Source organism: Syngnathoides biaculeatus, chromosome 13, assembly GCF_019802595.1.
Source record: "Syngnathoides biaculeatus isolate LvHL_M chromosome 13, ASM1980259v1, whole genome shotgun sequence".
NCBI classification, from domain to species: Eukaryota; Metazoa; Chordata; class Actinopteri; order Syngnathiformes; family Syngnathidae; genus Syngnathoides; species Syngnathoides biaculeatus.
The window spans coordinates 6,442,419-6,461,940 of record NC_084652.1 but is presented as its reverse complement, the minus strand read 5'-3'; the positions used below and the strand labels follow the sequence as shown (position 1 = coordinate 6,461,940).

Below are 19,522 nucleotides of genomic sequence, written 5' to 3'. Positions count from 1 at the left end.
GGCCCCGAGTGACGAGTTGGAAGAAAACAGAATCAGAATAAGACCAGTCGAGCAACAGATGCTGTATTAAATCGTGCATTTGATGACATCGTTTTTAATTTAAAACAATCTGGGAATGTTGTGAACTCGACTTTCCCGTAGCAGCTTCTTTTTTTCTTTTTTTTTTTGCTCCTTTTAAGGAATCAAACGACTTGGCGTCACTTTACGGGCGCGATCGGGTTCTCGTTTTCATCATTTTATTTTACGCGAGATTCGACACGGTACCTGCTGTAAAAACCCGAGCCTCCTCGGGAGTGTGACGGATTTGTGGAAAAACTCCAACTCCCCCTTCGAGCACGCCCATAAATCTTCCTTGTAACTATTCAAAAACTCTCCTTGAGCCCTTAGATTTTTCTTGGGAACTTTACAGACTAGATGGTGGGGGTTGGTGGTAATTGCTTGCAATTTGTACTCAATCCAAACAGTGCTGCAGGTTGAGACATTCCCTTGCCCTCCCATATTAGGCCCTTGTCAGTGCGACATGATGATGCAAAGCTTGAAGCTCGTCCAACTTTTTTTTCCAGGAGCTGCAAATGTGCAAAAAAGCTTTTATGTTGCAATGACTTCCACCTGGCGGGAAGTGCTGGAATGTGGTCAGATACTGGATTTCATGCACCGCAAGACCTGCGCCCAGTGGCTCCAAACTGGAACAGTCACTTGGGAGACTTCATTTGGTCCTTAATGTTAAAAACAATACATATTACATATTCGTGTAATAAAGCACGGCGGGTCAGCTGGAAAGCATCGGCCTCACTGTTCTGAGGTCCCGGGTTCGATCCCAGACCCGCCTGTGTGGAGTTTGTATGTTCTCCCTGTGCCTGCGTGGGTTTCCTCCGGGCACTCCGGTTTTCTCCCACATCCCAAAAACATGCAACATTAATTGGACACTCTAAATTGCCCCTAGGTGTGATTGTGAGTGCGGCTGTTTGTCTCTATGCGGCCTGCGATTGGCTGGCAACCAGTTCAGGGTGTACCCCACTTCCTCCCCCTTGACAGTTGGGATCCGGGACTCCCGCGACCCTTGTGAGGATAAGCGGCTCAGAAAATGAATGGATTAATTGGACACTCTAAATTGCCCCTAGGTGTGATTGTGACTGTGGCTGTTGGTCTCGATGTGCCCAGCGATTGGCTGGCAACCAGTTGAGGGTGTACCCCGCCTCCTGCCCGTTAACAGCTGGGATAGGCTCCGGCACTCCCCGCGACCCTTGTGAGGATAAGAGGCTAAGAAAATGGATGGATGAGAAAAAAAATATTCACCACACAGACATGGGGATTACTACAGGAAGTGATCATTTGAAAATGTAAACATTTGTGACAATTTATAGAAATTCAGCTTTGGATATCGATATTAATCTGTTGTTAAATTACTGAGAACTCATTCACGGTCAGCGTCTTTGCAAAGATCACTACAAATAACGGATGAATAAAATAAAGGCAAACATGAACTAAAGGGAAATTAGCAGCACTAGCAAGAAGTAATACTTTCAAAAAGGGGGAGTGACCCCTTGGAATTTGACTTTTGAGGTGTCTGGTGTCCATTTTGGCTCAGGTTGGTAGTTGAGGATCTTACTTTGGCCCATAATTTTCAAAAGACGCCAGCTACTAACGGACTTTTACTATTTGCGGCACGGCTCGGTCCTAATGAATGGCGGATGAACAATGAACTTGTCAGAAATTAAACGGTTACCCTAAAAGTGTACGAATAAAATGAAATCACACAAATGCAAGCACCGCACAAGTGTTACAGTTGTGTTTTTCCCATCATATGAATACAACATGAAAGCACATCTCTGTTTTAAGGATTTATGTCGTGCATACCTGTAAAGTCTGACGGCCCGGTGGTTGTCATGGGGACAAGACAAATCTGGAGTTAGATGATGTTGGGGGTGATGATTATTTGGATTATCAAAAGGTCACAAAGACAAGCCTCACTTTCCTCACTTTGTAAAGCTCTGGGGGAAAAAAAAGTACAGTATGTTAAGAAAAAAAAAAAGCAACAGGATAAATATTTTATACGAGAGACAACTGTTGACAGCTGGGAGGTTTTCATCAAGAGACATTCAAATTTGAAAATGTAGCGGTCATAGCAACCAGGAAGTACATGGCGCTTTCTTCTCACTAAATCACCTTTCAGAACGCAACATTTATGACAGAGGTTTATTTTTTTAAGGGACGGTGAGGAAGGTGATAGGGGACTGGAGATGGGGGTGGGAAGGGGAAAAAAAAATGCTGTGCCACTAAATGATATTCAAAAATGTACATGTTTCAAAACAAAAGGGTAGTACAGGTTAGCACACCCCCATGATGCCACACGCACACAATTTCATTCCAACATGTTTTCCAAATGTAAATAAAAATGTATCAACACAAAAGTCCTGGGATGTTTTAAAAGAAATACAAACGATTACATGCAGAATGACTGATTGGCAGTTGAATGTCTCCAAGCAAAATATGTAAAAAAAAAAAACCAAAAAAAAAAGAAAATTGGAGAATTCTGCTGCCCTTCAAAGTCTTTACATGAACAGAAAGCTGCATGGTTTCAGTCCTTTATTCACTAGAATATAGATTGATAGGATATCAAAGGAAACTGCTATTAATGACAAGTTGAGTGGTCTCCCGCTAGCCGTTACAAATAGCACAAATGTAGAGATGCCTCATGAGGACCCCCCCCCACCCCCCTCAAAAAAAAAAAATTTTACAGTTGCCAAAACCAAACACACTGATCGAGCTCGGGGGCGGGGATGAGAGCCGGACTGGGAGGGGAGTTGGTAGACGGGGATGGGTGGTGGGGGTCGGGGGATGGGGCTCGATGCAGCAGAGTTGACGAGGTCGGCCTGGTCTGACACGCTGTGGGGATTGCGGGGCGAGGCGGGATGCCCTCTGGATGGCGGTGGCGTCCGGAGAGAGGGGCGGCTGTACAGTGAAGTAGAAAGGTCCCAAAGTAGAAACTGCAGTCTTAACATGTGCCATACTTTAAAATGTAGAGGAAAAACACCCTTTACGCTCATCAATATGATGAGCAGAAAAGTCCCAAACCAAAGCTTTGAAGTCTTTTTTTTGCTAGTGTGGGAGGGGCGGGGGCAGTGGGTGGGGTGGGGTGGTGGTGGATTTGTATGGGGGAAGAAAATTAGAACACAACAGGAGAGGAAGGGACTCCATTGATGACGCAGATTGGTTGGTGGGGTGGGAGACACTCCGGCACTGGGGGGGGGGGGTTGGTAGGGGTGTAAAAGGCGTGGGGGGTTATTTCCTGGAGCTAGACTTCTAATATCCAAAAGTTACTGGTCTGGAGGGACCACGTTGGTCAAAAGGGGTGTCCGTTAAGATGCCAGCAGAAAAGAAAGCCTCCAAAGCAGCATCTCTGCGGGCCGTCCTGCGGGTGTGGCGCTATGTGCTTCCTGTGGCCTGGTTCTCCCCCCCCTCTGAGTTTGCTGAAGGTGCACAAACATGGACACACGGTTAAAAAGAGGCGCCATCGCAAAAAGGACAAAAAGCGGAAGGACTGACTTGTCGCGGGAGCGGAGGCCGAAGCGGAGGCTGCGCCTTCCTCGTCGCTGTCCTCCTCGTTGGAGTGCGGCACCTCGGCCTCGGGGATGGTCGGCGCGGGGGCTTCGGGCTCTTGTTCCACCCGGCTCTTCAGGGCCAAGATCCGGTGATGCAACGCCGCTGCCAGCTGACCTACGTCCTTAGAGCTACCCTGAGGAACACAAACAGGAGGCCGTCGTTATATTTATGCTCATCATTGCAGTCGAAAACAGGAGAAACTGAAATGTGGCCGTCTGCTGGGATTCAGGAGCAGCAGCGCCATCTGGTGGACCGGGACAGGTAGTGCTTGGTTTACGCCAGTCTTGACCCAGGATGTTTCATATTTATCTATCCATCCATCCAGTCATTTTCTGAGCCGTTTATCCTCACGAGGGAGTGCTGGAGCTGATCTCAGCTGTGAACGGGCAAGAGGCGGGGTACACCCTGAACTGGTTGCCAGCCAATCCCAGGGCACACAGAGAGACAATAGTCGCACTCACCATCACACCTAGGGGCAATTTAGAGTGTCCAATTAATGTCGCATGTTTTTGGGATGTGGGAGGAAACCGGAGTGCCCGGAGAAAGCTCACACGAGCAGGATTTGAACCCCGGTCTTCAGAACGCTCTAACCAGTTGCTTCATAGTATTGAGGGGGGAAAAAAAGGAGGAAAAGGGGAGAAGAAGAAGAAATTGACACAAAACATGCACTTTAAACGCTATTTACCTCCTCCCAGGTATTATGGAGGTCCTTAGTGTGACACCATGCCACAAAGAATGCTAGGAGGACGTAAATAGTGTTTTAAGTGCATCTTTTGTGTCAATTTCTTCTTCTCCCTTTTTTCGTGTTTCAATTACTTTGTGAGTCGTTATTTTCTTAGTTTTTTCATTATTTGCCAGTTACACTATTCCGTTTGCCGCGGTGTGATGATTTTAGTTTCGGTGTGACACCGCGAGTGTGTACTACATTGTTACTCTGCTTGCAATTGTTCCTCACTATCTCATGAGCACCATCATATGGTAGCTGTATAAACATGCTAAAACACGTGTTGACATGCATGTTGAACAGTGTAATTAGTGTGTATTACTAGAAGGACGGTTGTGGTGAAAAAAGGCAAAAAATTCAGTTTTGGGGATGACAGGCTGAAGTAATTCCGTGAAACAAATTCAATGAAGTGCAAATTCTGCTGTTGATACCCACAACATGGGGAAAACATAAAATTTGCTGATGATACTAGCAAAGCCAGCCTAAACATGAACTTTACATTACAGGTATTTGAACTATAAATATTTGTGTTTATCTAACCTAAAACATGAGCAGTAAAATGTGAATTTAAAATGCAGTCTCGATATTTATTATACTTATTTATCACCAATGCAGAGAATTTTTGTGAAATACCCCCCCCAAAAAATATCTAAGTTAGAGCCCTCAAAAGGTTTTTTAATTAATTCCTCTCGGAATTTCCACCGATATCCATCTAATACACAGGTGTCAAACTCAAGGCCCGGGGCCAGGTGCGGCCCGCCACATGATTTTATGTGGCCGCGAAGGCAACTCATGTGTATCAACTTCCATGATTTTTGCTCAAACTTGTCTTATAATAAATGATGATGTTGAGATATTGCAAGCATTTTCATGTTACCAAACATCAACAATAGTTGAAAAATCCATTACCCTTGATTTCTGATTCCAAAACTAGCTGGTAAATATGATGAGTCAAGTAAAGATTTTCACGGTTTCAATCACAACGGCCCTCTGACAGAACCTGTAACTACAATGTGGCCCGTCTTAATCTGTACAGCGCATAGTCAATTTGCAATTGGCCTAAGTTTGGGTGACTATTTTTTTTTTTTTTTTAATTAAAATGTGCCACGTGATGAAAAAGTAAGGTTTCGCCATTTTACATTAGTGGTTGACTTCATTGTGTATGTGGCAAGTAAATGTAAGCGGAATAGAACAAGACGATCTGATTTGGTGGAACTACTTGGCTGATTGGCCCCTAAACGGTAGCCGAGTGTTTGGTAAAACGTACCGATATTAGGAAGACCTTGACCCCCTGGTCCTCTGTGTCGGTGGCAGTGACCCGTACGCTCTTGTCGCTTGCCTTGTCCACCTGCATCTGGGGCCAAAGTTTAGTGTTGAGAATCAACCGCAGGCTGCCCTGGGTCCTCATCACTGAAGGGAGTCAAAAGGAGAATCCGTGCTGGGCCATCAGAAATCATCGACCGTGTAGCAGAGCACGCGGCGTACGACACTGTTGTCATGCGTTTGGTTGAACTTACCTAGACGAGACTGTAGCGTGCCGTCATCTGTTGACGCCATGTCGTTGAGCCTCAGTAGGCCCCGCCCTCTTTCTATCCAAGACTGTGCCGTCTTCTCAAAGACATACAACTTGCACTGCATCTGAATTGTGAGTCAAAAACATGCTTTATATTTGTGCATCTTGGTCCCCCCCCCAAAAAAAAACAAAAAAAACAAAAAAAACAAAACTCAGACTCTCTATGGTACCTGTAAAACATTACTTTCTGATTCTTCCCCGGTTTTCACGTCCACTTTCTCTAAGATGCACTTCTTGGCTGTGGCTTTGGTGTAGGCTGCGGCAGACTCCTCCAAAGACTCCGACACGCTGTTCACGGCTGAGATGAGTGCACAGTGTTAACAGTTAAGCTTGAGCGTTGACGCTGATGACTTGAACAGCCACTACAAACCACTCAGAGGCCACTCTTGAGTTTAAACCACAATCAAGAGGTCGACAGGAAACTCCTTTCGCTGTATCCTGCCTGTAAACTAGACCTACATTCGCTTCAATATCTCATCTTTGCTGGGTTTTGGAGCCTTTTACACAGACTTCCACTGTTCTAAACCTAGTAGCTTTATTCTAGTATTAGAACCTGCTCATGTGTAATGGTTTTTCATTTTGATTGTTTGTTTTCATTTGTATTTCTATTGTGCGAGATAGCTGTTAATAGGAATAACTATATTAATTATCAACCCTTTCATGGGCAGGGTGGCAATTTTTTGCCTTATTGAGATAAAAATCTCCTAACAGGCCACAATCAAGGAAATAACACTTCTTTTTCGTTTATGGTTAAGTTATATGGTAACTTAACTAATTTATAATCTTTTTGGGACACTGCCCGCAAGAGGGTACTTGGGTTTCCTTAGTAGACCGTCCCAAAAAATAGGATCTTGCTCATTAAATGATATATTCTTAAAGTGAAAAAAATGGAGGATATAATGCGTGAAAATTATGATGTCCCAAAAATAAGTTAATATAACGATTACCGTAATTCCCGGCGTACCTGGTTATAAGCCGCACCCAGTACATTTGTAAAGGAAATACCATTTGGTACATACATAGGCCACAGCCGTGTAAAAGCCGCAAGTGCCCACATTGAAACTGACATTGAAAAAACAAAAGACGGTACACAGAGAGTTTAACGCTACCGCCGCCCCCTAACGCTAGCTCGACCGCGCTAACGCTAAAAGTACTGGTCTAGAATGAAAGCCATTTTGAGGCATCTCCGTCGCCCATGTGAAATGTATGAGGTGTATTTCATATTTGGAGTTAGCTTTAGCTGGTTGACATAAATTTTTAAATCCATACCCCAATTCCTAGTCACATGAAAAAATATAAACCAAGCCCTTTAGTACAATTGCAGCAAGATTTTGGCCACAGTACTGGACAGTGGCAGGATGGAGGATGATTTGGAAATTTGGGACTGGTTGCAAAAGCGGCAGAAGTTTTTTTTCCCCCCAAGTAGTGGTTGTAAATTCAATTCCCCCTCGAGGGACAACAATGCTTTTTCGAAGATCTATTTTCAGAGTCCCACAACCCTTTAACGAGAACATAAATTTTTCATGTATGAAAGGGCCAGTTACCCTTCTCAGGGGTGGCCTCCTGTGACTGGGGCTCTGAAGTCTCTGGAACCTCTTTACTATCTTCATTGATGCTCTCGCCCTTGGGAGGACTCTGGGGGTGGGGGTGAGAGCGACGGGGGAATATTTTTTCCAAGTTTAGACATTGGGGAAACATGGCCGGCTATGAAAACTGTAGACACTCACCAAAACGCGCTCAGACATGTTCTGCCCAAACACAAATTTCGCCCCACTGTCTGTACTGTTTGTGGCATTATGTGAACTACAAAAAAATAAAAAGGAAATGGACACAGGAATTTATTGAAACAACAACCATTATCATCATCATCATCAAGAGGATATTGTGATATTACCTTGGGGTAGAGATGTACTGTAAGAAATAATTGGTTCCCTCTGCTTGAGTGTCTCCTGGAAGGTGGTCCTTTGGTGGTGACTTTTCCTCTTTACTGTTCTGGTCCAACTGGAAAAAAAACAAGAACCAATCAAGAAGCCTGAAACATCCAAGTCTAAAACGGAATAAACGTGCCAAAAATCAGGTCCAATTTGAGCATTTTCCCCGGTTTACGATCAAAGTCAGCAAATACCCGATTGTTGGACGTCTCAAAGGTTATCCTAAGCGATTCCCCTGCGGTGTGGGGTATGTTCAGCGTCATTTTTCCCTCACCTATCGACTAGGAAATGATCAAGACTACCAATTGTAACTATTAAACTTCTTCAAAATCTATGATAGCCAACCAGGAAGCACAGCTGCCGGTCACAAAGAGAAGAGCAACTGACTGTGTTGCATGTTTGCATCAAGTCGAACACCATAAACAAAAGGAGAAGCGTTAGCAACTGCAATGCAGTTACTAGATATGCTAACAGATATGCTAGCATCTTTTACTGTCTAAAATTACCTTTAATTATATTGTTTTTGTCTAGCTACTGTGTGACACCATGCTGCCTCTCACACATCACGTCTTGCTACTACCGCAGACCACTGTGCTGTGTGCAGTGTTCATCACCTCAAGCACACAAACACATTTAACGATTTGTTCGTGAAATGTGGAGCCACACACAACCATACACAACGTGGGGGGAAAAAAAAAAAATAGGCTAAGATGAGAAAAATCTTTAAAAAGCCAAGAAGCGGTTGAGACTCACGGAAACCCACCTTTGCTCTGTCTTTGATATTCTGACCAAACACAAACGAATTTGCTACGTCTCCTTCCTCCTTCTCGCTTCCTCCTTCATCTTTGATGTCACTCGGATCGTCTTCTTCGTGTTTCTGAAATTGCTGACACACACACACACACACACACACACACACACACACACACACACACACACACGCGCGCGCCAAACAAACGTCACACCCGGAACGACTAATTTCCGAGGCGTGCGTGCAAAAGGTACCAGTGACGTGTTCGGGGTGGCTGAGTGCTCTGTGTTGTTCAGGAACAGGGACTGTGGGACTGAAGGGCAATCTGACGACTTCTTCACACCGTTGGTTCCACAAGTGGAGTCTGAGCAGAAGGAAAATGTAAACCACACATCCTACGAGAAAACATTGACATTGAGGCCTGTGTAATTTCAACAATACATACTGGATTCTGCGTGGGATTTGGAGGGTGGCGCCTGGAGAACCGCAGGCCGCAGAACGCTGCGTTGTTGCTCCTTCGGTTTCTGACTTGGCACACCTGCAAGAACAAAAAAATCTCTTGGAAAATGTGTTTACGTGGAATAGACTGGTACATTTCGGCCCGGTGTGATGGTCTGAGCGCTCCCGGTGCTGAAAAGTCTTCTTGTGATTAACGCGTATGCGCGTATATTTTGTAAACTTCCAGCCAGTCTGAAACATCCCCATCCACGCTTCAACATGTGGTATTTGACAACTTGCTCGCTATGGACGTCTCAGAAAGACGAACACAGCGAACGTACATATATGTGTATCTTTTTTTTAATCAACTTCTGTTTTAAGGTTAGGTTATAATGTATGTTAGCTACCTCTATGTAGAAGAACGGGAACTATGAGACCACTAAGTGTCTGCTACATACCCAGATTTCCCCTGTTAGTCAGGCATGCGCATTAATCACAAGGAGACTTTTCAACATGGGGGAGCGCTCAGACCGTCACACTGGCACACTTCGGTACAGTTCTGAACCGGTGCAGCTACACACTCACGATAGTTGATTGGTCAGAAAATTTTAAACAGTGTCTAGTCCTGAAAATTGCAGTGCCAGGTAATAGTGCTGAAAGTTGTTTTTTTTTTCATTTTTGTTAAAATAATAGTTACTATACATATTTATGTACTTTGGGAGAACAGTTTTGAGGTCGGAGTGGTTAAAATGTACAATATTGTTATTACTAGTCTCTCATGTTAATCTATCTAGTTCATATGACGAGTGCTAAAGTCACTCAAATAATTTGCTCGCTAAAAAGATTTCAGCACTTTCCCTTTCAACATTCATCCAGCAGTATTTATCCATCATCTAAATAGCCATCCATTAACTATTGTTAACGCTTTGCTAATCCGTCTTGTTGAGGCGGCACGCTGACAACAGACTAATGTCGAGTTGGGTGGCTGCTTCGAGGAATGAGGAGGAAACTTGTGTTATAAAAAGGCAAAGACGGTCAGCAAAAAGGCTTTTTTTAAGGCTGTTTCTTTAACCGATGATTAGCAATGCAGTAAATTGATTTGGTCACCCCACAATGTTTTGCGTGTTCACATTTGGTTGCTTTATTTCTCTGTAAGTGATTTTATTTTGTTATAAATGCCATCTTAACTTTAATATAAATTAAAAAAAAAAATACAACTGCCCCCCCAGTCAACAGTCAATCAGCCGATAAGCACCACTTGGAGATTTTTTTTTTTTAATTAAATTGTATCGTTTGGTGGAAATGTGGTTTAAGGTGATCAATCGGCATCACAAACCTGAACTGGGGGCTTGCCCGTGAATGAGAGTCGGCGGCTTTAGTCGGAACCCGACTGGCTTCTCCTCTGGCGACATCAGAAAGCAGGTGAAGGGACACACGAAAAAAAAATAATTAAGTATCCGTTGCTTACATAACAACTCACGTGCCTTTGCACCGCTCTGAGTCACTTGGGCCTGTTACTACGCCAACGCTTGCAGTCATTGAAAAGGTTGTCCACAAGTTGAAGGTTATTGCCTTCATTTAGGGGTCACCAACGCGGTACCCGCGGGCAAATGGGAGCCCGCAAGGACCATATAAGGCGCCCGCGAGGTACTGTATGTTCTAAAAATACCATAGGCCACAAATTGTTACTATTATTTGTGCTTTAAATTCTGAATCTGACTTGCTTATGTGAATTAAAATTTGAAAATACCTCTGTCATTTAATACAAAAAATTAAAACAAAAATATATTTTTATTTTTAATATCTGGTGCAAACAGGTCACGTAGCCCTTCATACGATCAGTGCTCATGAAGTAGCCCTCAGCCTCAAAAAGGTTGCTAAAACCTGCCTTAATTTTTACTCTACGATTTCAACAGAGGGCGCCACGGTGGAACAGCTGGTAAAGCGTTGGCCTCACAGTTCTGAGGTCCTGGGTTCAATCCCGGACCCACCTGTGTGGAGTTTGCATGTTCTCCCCGTGCCTGCGTGGGTTTTCTCCAGGTAATCCGGTTTCCTCCCACATTCCGAAAACATGCAACATTAATTGGATACTCTAAATTGCCCGTAGGTGTGATTGTAAGTGTGGCTGTTTGTCTCGGTGTGCCCTGAGATTGGCTGGCAACCAGTTCAGGGTGTGCCCTGCCTCTTGCCCGTTGACAGCTGGGATAGGCTCCAGCACTCCCCGTGACCCTCGTGAGGATAAGCGGCAAAAGAAAATGGATGGATACTCCAACGCAAGTCTTATAATTTGGCAGGGACCCAGAAACAAGAGACACAGACAGACAAAATACAAGCTGTTGTAGGACGTGTCAGTCACCTTAATTCTTATTCCCGCTAAGAAAAAGCTGCGTTTAGTTGGTTAACGTCAAGTTTTCTGTTTTGTGGTATACCTGCATGTGCTGCATGCACCAATGACTCCTATAATAAGACTGCTTGGCATTGACTGAAAGTACAACCGTTATTGTCTACTTTTTTAGGCTCTGATCTCAAAAAGTAGACATCCTCTTGCCGTTCTGATAATACAAGCTACACTTGGCATTGGCACGGCGGCACAAAGTAAGAATTGGGTAATTTGCTTGAGATGACATGACATGAAGTGTGGATCATTATTCTTGATCTTTGAGGTATTAAAATTAGGACAACCTGACACGCAGTGTTTAAAACCATGTTTCCTTCAATCTGCAATAAAATTATGAAAGACCAACTAACTGCACTAGAAGCATACAATTCCATCCATCCATCCATCCATTTTATTTGCTGCTTATCCTCACGAGGATTGTGCAAGGAGTGCTGGAGCCTACCCAATATGTCAACAGGCAGGAGGCGGCGTGCACCCTGAACTGGTTGTCAACCAATCGCATGGAACTTAGAGACAAACAGCCGCACTTACAATCACACCTTGGGGCAAATCTAGAGTGTCCAATTAATGTTGCATGTTTTTTGGAATGCCAAGATTCCAAAATTCTTTGAAGAGTAAATACAATTTCTTCCCACTTCCAATCTTCAGAGCGACTAAACCAGCACAGCCAAATACTCGTTGCCTAGTCCCATTCATCGGGGACTTTTTAATAAAATAAATAAATAAATAAATAAAAAGTCATCTAGAAAGCTCACCTGGCTCAGAGTCAGAGTTCCCGGTGGGAGACTGGCAGAAACTGGGGGGCATGAAGACATTGTTCTTGGGAACTGCAAAAGGAGTCACGAGAACGCCTCAGCATACAAATTGACTCGATGTGCCGCAAGCAGAAGAAAAAAAAAATTAAAATAACAAAGTTGTTACCAGAATGGAGCGGCGGGAATGATGAAGTCCTCTCCCTTTTCACTGGAGGAAAATAGTTTGTCTCATCTTTGTCTGAATCTGAAGGGGCAAATGTGATTAATATTCTGATAACACATTTAGACATTATCTTTAGATGTTAGATTTTACCCTCTCCATCCTCTGCACTTGAGCCCTCTGCAGATCGCTAGAAGAAAAAATTCTCAGTTTGAAACGATCCCAACACGGGGATAGCTTTAGTTTAAAAAAAAAAAAATAATAATAATAATAATAATAACCAGGGTACGAATATAGTTTACTTTAAAATGTCATAAAAATTTACAAGTGTACAGCAGGGGGAATCATGACCAAAAGCAAAATATGTGCCTGAGAAGCCCTTTCGAGGAGCGTTGTTTACAGTTCAGCTACTGGTGAGGAATGAACTAAGCGCTTTCTTCAAAGGCGCTCTTATTTTAGCTCGAAAAAAAAAACAAACAAACAAAAACTTTGTCAATTTGAAAAAGACGACACATACTCACCTTCTGAGTTTTGTCTTTTTGGAAAACAAAAACTGGAGGCGCTATGGCAGGCTTGTCTGTCAGGAGAGAGGGGAAATAAATAAAATTTGCTATCCAAGTGGACATTATTAGGTCTAAAACATGAGGGGGGAGTAGATGACAGCATCGACCAACTTTCCCTGCACGACCAACGACGCGCACTTAGGGCCTCAACTGCAGGAGTTTATTAAGGAGGTAGGAGATTTTGAAATTTCAGAAATGGCTTTTGCTCCAGAAAGCCCCGCTTTTCTGAGTCAAAGCCGCTCTAAATGCTACAGTAAACAAACGTCGGTTGCCGGTTGTTTATATCGCGGGTGTCAAAATCAAGGCCCGGGTGCCAGATCCGGCCCGCCACACGTTTTTATACGGCCCGCGAAGGATAATCATGTGGTCAACTTGTGAAAATCTAGACTAAAATTTAAAGTTGTGCAATCATAAATGATAAAATTGAGATATTGCAAGAATTTTTCTGTTACCAAACATGAACAATCGTGTAAAAACTCATAGCCTTGATTTCTAATTCCTAAACTACTTCATTAATCTCATTCATAGTTTCACAGTCCTCACGGCGATCTGGCCCGTGACAAGAATGAGTTTGACACACCTGGTATATATCATTAAAAAAAAAAAAAAAAACAATTGTGGTATCAGAAGTCATAGGAAAACAGCATCAACCAAGAGGTACCACTACTCATTTTTTTTTTCCCAGCGGGAATGCTTCTATATAGTCACAATTACTTTATACACTTATCGTTTAGTAAATGAAACGGACAAGACTTTTTCACGACTCGATAAATTGTCATTACTTTGGTGAACTGGTGCACGGATCGCAGACTGAGCGAGATGAACAGCTGTCATTAGCCAGTGGCTACCTCATGGGTTCATGGAACGCTCGCAGTACGGTACATTCTTGCCGCTGTTGGCTCTGTCCAATTAAATATTTGTGGCGTGCGTATACAATGACATCACTCCGCATTTACATTGAATCGAAACGTGCAGACTGAGCTCTTCCAAATGATGATATACATGTGAAAATTTCCTTCTGATTGGTCTAATAATAATTGCTGACTGAACCCACAAATAAAACAGCAGATTCATGATTTCATAGGAATAAAAAATAATTTGTGATATTTTTTAGGACAATGCATATTTTTTTTTCATTTAATTTTCGTGACAGACCTCCCTTTATATTTATCTTTTCTTGTTGATCCCCTCCCACCGACAAAAGCTTTTGGTAATATTAAGATTAGGAGCATCTTTACAGATGCCGCCTCTGCTGTGGTAATGCATATCAACTGTGATGGTATCAAATTTCCATCCCAATATTGTTTTTTTTTCCCTCTCCCTAAATTAAAATCCGACTTGCCTCACTGAAATTTATAATAAAGTATAAGCAACAAAAATAATCCTCCACAGGCTAAGGTCATTTTGTGCTCTTGCTATACAATTGGGCCTCATGTGATCAAAGTTGGACGATTTAGAGCACAACATTAGCTAAACCTGCGGAATCCATTCAACATGCTGTTAACAACATGTTTGTGATTGTGGTTGAGCTCATTTTAATATTTTATTCTGCTCATACCACTAACCACAAACCGCTACAATAAACAAACATGCACAAATCCACTTCAATTTGTGGTTTGCTATGTTCTACAGCTATATAAAGGTACCGTAATTTCCAGCTCATAATCCACTTTTTTTCAGTTTTTTCACATGCTTTCAACCCTGCGGTTTATGCGGGCATCCATCTAATTTGTGCATTTTTCCAATGGCCGCAAGGGGGCACTCAAGCGGAAAAGGTAAGAGTGAGATCAGTGGAATATATGTGCCGAGGAAGTGACTTTTTACTGGTCCGTCTCTGTTAGCCCTGCGCTAGCGTGTTACTGCCGTGTCTCAGTGATTTTTACCGGAATGTTTTTTTTTTTTTTTTTAAACAGGCCCTGTTAGCACAGCACTAGCGTTAGCACGGTGCTAGCATTAGACTCTCTGTTTACCGGCTTTCTTTGTAAATATTTCGTGTTCCAATGTGGGGACTTGCTGCGCCGTATGTATGTACCAAATGGCATTTCCTTTACAAATGTACTGGGTGAGGCTTATAACCAGGTGCCCTCTGTAGGCCGGGAATTACGGTAGCTCTCAGAACTGCTAGTTTCGGAATCCAGAACTCCAGTTGGTTTGCTTACTCGCAGTTTTAAAAAAGGTAAATAAAAAGTCAAGGGTCTGCTACTCATTTCAAGTTGTAGACGGATCCGAGTGATGGTCTCAAAGCGTGGAAATAACGGCAAGCCTTGAAACAAAAAAAAAAAACGTAGCCTCATCCACAGTGTCTGAGCATTTCTGAGAAGTTGCCACTTTAAGATGGCAAAGCTGTGATGCATGCGTTATATTTATTGTGGATCAAGTTGTGATGGCTAGGGAGAAAAAAAAAAAAGGTCTACTGGATATATTTTTTTCTATAAATATTCAACGACAACCAATTTAACAGCAGTAATATGCACCTATAATGTGAATCAAATCCAAGAGAAACAATTTTGCCCCTATGAAAATAACTCCAAACTGACACTGCCAATTATTATTATAATGTATTATCCATCCATTTTCCAAGCCGCTTATCCTCACAAGAGTCGTGGGCATGCTGGAGCCAAACCCCGCTGAGACTAGACCCTGTACTGGTCGCCAATCAGTTGCAGGGCACGTATCGACACCATCACTGAACGGGAATTGATCCCACTCTGCCGGCACCAAAGTCAGGCGTGTGTACCACGACACCATCACTGACTATTATGGATTATTTATTTTAATTACTACTATTTTTCACCCCTCATCATTTGAAATATGGCTTGCACTATGATTCTCTCATTTAATTTTCCCGAGTGGGTCAATTATTTGTCCTTGGTGGAGGTCAACGCTGTGCTGAACAACGGAAAGCACTTGTACACCACAATTACAACCGCAGTAAAAATAAAAACTGCAAACAAGATGGCAGGATGGACAGGCCCTTGCACGCCCCTTTACACAGCGAACCCTAGAAATGATCAACTTTGACGCCATGATCAAACTAACATGAGACAGCGGGAACAAACAAAAAAAAAAAGCACCACGATATAGTGTTGCACCATCTGCCTGTCATCTGCTTCCAACTGGGTCACATTTGAAAAAATTCTCTAGTCAGAGATAGTCACAGTACAAGCTCTGGAATGAATCCAAAATGGCTGATTCAAACCGAAATAGCCGAATTCCGGTTCAATTCTGGGACCTTGAGGGTATTTCCTTGGGCCCTGTTACAATAGACGTCTACCGAATTTCACCTTGGACTGTCCTCGGTACGGCTGTGTGTTACATTTTGTCTATTCTAGAGATGCACACTTATTTATATGATTCACACTTCGCGAAAAATGAACAGGGGTCCAGCGAGACCTGACTAAAAATTGTATGGGCGGCACCAATCACTTATTCTGCCGTTTGATTCGTGACGTGCGTGCGCATGCAGCAAACACTTGCTAACTTCCTCTAACAACAAAGGCTAAAGTTAGCTCGTTCGCAACTCTCTGTCGAAAAGATAAGGTACTTCTTTGACACCAACTACTACTTTCCCATTCGTCAATGCTTTAGTGCCATCTTGTAGCGTTGAAGAAAGAGCCCAAAAAACTCGAAAATGAAATTCAGGCAACTGAGAATGCTTTCCATAGAGAAAAACATTAAAACACCAAATCATTAATAAGCGGGACTTTGCTATTACATTTGAACTATTTTACGGACACCCTGTACAGGACAGCCCTACTACGACTAGACCTATGCCCTGAATAAATAAAACTTCTCCCGACACTAAGAGTTCATTGGCCCCAAAATATGGTTGACTGTACATTTCTAGGCATGTCAACTATATTTGTTTTGTAACTGTGTACTAGTAACCTTCACAGTGGATACACCAGATTTCATAAATATGCAACATATTTAGTTGTCTGCGACCATTCAGCTCTTGATTTTTGGGATAAAGCTCTTGAAGCTAATGCATGTGTACCTAATATCAACTCTGGTGCACACACTGAACAACGCATTAAATATGACCATCCTATGAATAAATATAATAAAAAGAATCATAATGAAATGGTGCAGAGATTAACCCACAGACGCACACAGGTGGCTTTTCTCTGATCACAAACTCGATGACGTGACGGGTCTATTTGTGTGCGTTTGTGGCCTGTATTGGTGTCAGGTAACACAACAGCAAGTTATCTCGTGTTGATTTATTGACCGCGGCGCACTGGTTTACACTGGTGGCGGCGACTGGTTTGCATCTGCCTCACAGTTTTAAAGACCTGGGTTCAAACCCCGCCTCGCACGTCTGAAGTTTGCACATTCTCCCGGCACCTGCATTGATTTTCTAAATCCGCATCCGAAAAACATGAACGGGAGAGCAATTGAAGAATCAAAATCGCCCATCAACGTGAATGTGAGAGGGAATGGTCGTCTATCTGTGCCCATCGATTGGGCGGCGACCAGTTCAGGGTGTCCCACGCCTCTCGCCCGCAGTCAGCTGGGATAGGCTCCAGCACGCCCAGTGACCCCACAGTCACCCCAGTGATGATAAGCAGCATGGAAAACGGATGGATGGAATTATGACCCAAGAAGAGCATCTTTCAGATGCGGTCCGGGAAATAGACGGCGCCACATGTTTAGTGGCAATTAGTCGAGCATCGTTCCGGTTTTGATGTAGCACAAACGTCGTCGGCGCCACTTTTGAGACCGCTGGCTAAACGTAGCGACGGCCACGACCAATCGGGGATTCTTTTGTCACGGAGACAGGCAACAAGCAGCTTTACCCGCCTCAGCCGGCCGCTCACAACATGGGAAAGCATTATTAAATGGGAGCTCCTAGTGTAACTGTCTACAAGCTAACCGAATTGACCAGGGATGTAGTCGTTAGTTACGCATTAAAAAATCTTTTTGCGGTACTAAACGTACAAGTAAATAGAGAGTAACAAAGCACGCTGGCTATAAATAGCCAGGTGCTAGCAGTCTGCGATAAGCCCCCTTAGCTAGCGCGTTAGCTTTGGAGGGCGTTCCGAAGCTGTCCAGCCATTAGCCGCATCCCAAGGCTGGAGCCTCGTTAGCTTGTTTGCTAACAGTGTAGCCTAGGAAACGCCGGGAAGCACTCGTGCGACTCAAACAGCCGCCGAGCGAGCCACCGGCTCGGCTCGTACCGCCTTCAGTCGAAGTGCAAAAGGCGGCGTTCGGGACGCGGCGGAGAGTGTTTTGGTTCCCCGGCTCCTCGCTCCACAGTGCTGAGCAACTCACCTTCGTTCGCCAAGTCCGCCATTTTACTTCGACGCTCACACACACCCACAAGGCACCGCGCAGATAAGGCAGGCGCAGGCCGGGAGAGGGAGCGCTCGCTCGGCCGCCGTCCGTCGACGAGCTCGATCTGGCGTCCCGCCTGCATCTGCACTCGTCTGCTTTCGTCTGACTGCGTCTGCACTCGTCAGCCTTCGTCTGCTTTCGACTGAGCGCCTCAGCGAAAAAACTCAAAACAACGTCGCAACTCACAAATTGTTGTGACACACTTGGGTGGTTATTTCGGCACATTTATTGTTTTGCAATACTCATCCATCCGAAACTAGTCATTTCCTCACGGTTTATTTTAAATAAACCTTTTATTTATTTTAAAATAATTATTTTAACTATTTAAACCTTCCAAAGACATTTATAAAGTTAAATGTCTTAATCATTTGTAATTAATTAATTTATCATACGCAATAGTTTTTTTTTTCATTTTTTATACATTTATCGTAATATGTATTTTAAATATTTTAAATGTTGGATTGTTAGGTTCAGTGGCTTGGAAAATGGGTATATGGATGGATTTAATTATTTCGATCCATCCATTTTCTGAGCCGCTAATCCTCAAGAGGGTCTCGGGAGTTCCGGAGTCTATCCCAGCTACCACCGGGCACGAGGCGGGGTACACCCTGAACTGGTGGCCAGCCAATCGCAGGGCACATCGAGACAAACAGCCGCACTCACAATATCACCTAGGGGCAATTTAGAGTGTCCAATTAATCCATTCATTCATTTTCTGAGCCGCTTATCCTCACAAGGGTCGCGGGAGTCCCGGATCCCAACTGTCAAGGGGGAGGAAGTGGGGTACACCCTGAACTGGTTGCCAGCCAATCGCAGGCCACATAGAGACAAACAGCCGCACTCACAATCACACCTAGGGGCAATTTAGAGTGTCCAATTAATGTTGCATGTTTTTGGGTTGTGGGAGAAAACCGGAGTGCTCGGAGAAAACCCGCGCAGGCACGGGGAGAACATACAAACTCCACACAGGCTGGGCCGGGATTCTAACGCTAGTCCTCAGAACTGTGAGGCCAGTGCTCTATATTTAATTATGTACTTGAATATTGCATATTTTTAAATAATTTACGTGTATTTTTTTATTTTAAATATTTAGGCTGATATATAGTCCATCCATCCATTTTCTTAACCGCTTATCCTCACAAGGGAGGCGGAGTACACCCTGAACTGGTCACCAGCCAGTCTCAGGGCACATCGGCACAAACAGGCCGCACTCACAATCACACCAAGGGGCAATTTAGAGTGTGCAATCAATGTCGCATGTTTTTGGGATGTGGGAGGAAACCGGAGTG

The 19,522-nt window shown here is 43.7% G+C and overlaps 1 protein-coding gene across 2 annotated transcripts; it reads right to left on the bottom strand.

The window, feature by feature from the left end:
* Window positions 1-1,914: 1,914 nt before the first annotated feature.
* Window positions 1,915-18,328, bottom strand: ranbp3b (RAN binding protein 3b). Of its 2 annotated transcripts, none has more exons than XM_061840100.1 (17): window positions 18,171-18,328; window positions 12,855-12,910; window positions 12,487-12,523; window positions 12,340-12,417; window positions 12,174-12,245; window positions 10,357-10,422; window positions 9,028-9,120; window positions 8,837-8,946; window positions 8,595-8,708; window positions 7,795-7,901; window positions 7,628-7,703; window positions 7,445-7,535; window positions 6,071-6,198; window positions 5,845-5,965; window positions 5,595-5,737; window positions 3,547-3,736; window positions 1,915-3,470 (listed from the first exon to the last, which is right to left on the bottom strand). In XM_061840100.1, the coding sequence occupies exons 1-17, from the start codon at window positions 18,313-18,315 to the stop codon at window positions 3,427-3,429; spliced, it is 1,671 nt and encodes a 556-aa protein (XP_061696084.1). In that variant the 5' UTR covers window positions 18,316-18,328; the 3' UTR covers window positions 1,915-3,426. The 2 variants fall into 2 exon arrangements, with proteins under 2 accessions (XP_061696084.1, XP_061696083.1); XM_061840099.1 differs by having other exon boundaries at window positions 8,595-8,717; window positions 18,171-18,327.
* Window positions 18,329-19,522: the final 1,194 nt, after the last annotated feature.

What these genes read in the sequence shown, in the direction of transcription:
- ranbp3b (XM_061840099.1), bottom strand. Translation starts at nt 18,315, where the DNA reads ATGCAGGCGGGACGCCAGATCGAGCTCGTCGACGGACGGCGGCCGAGC. An exon ending in CAAATCCCACGCAGAATCCA is followed by an intron (nt 8,947 to 9,027) that starts GTATGTATTGTT and finishes CCTTCTGCTCAG; the next exon opens with ACTCCACTTGTGGAACCAAC. An exon ending in GGCCTCCGCTCCCGCGACAA is followed by an intron (nt 3,471 to 3,546) that starts GTCAGTCCTTCC and finishes GTGCACCTTCAG; the next exon opens with CAAACTCAGAGGGGGGGGAG.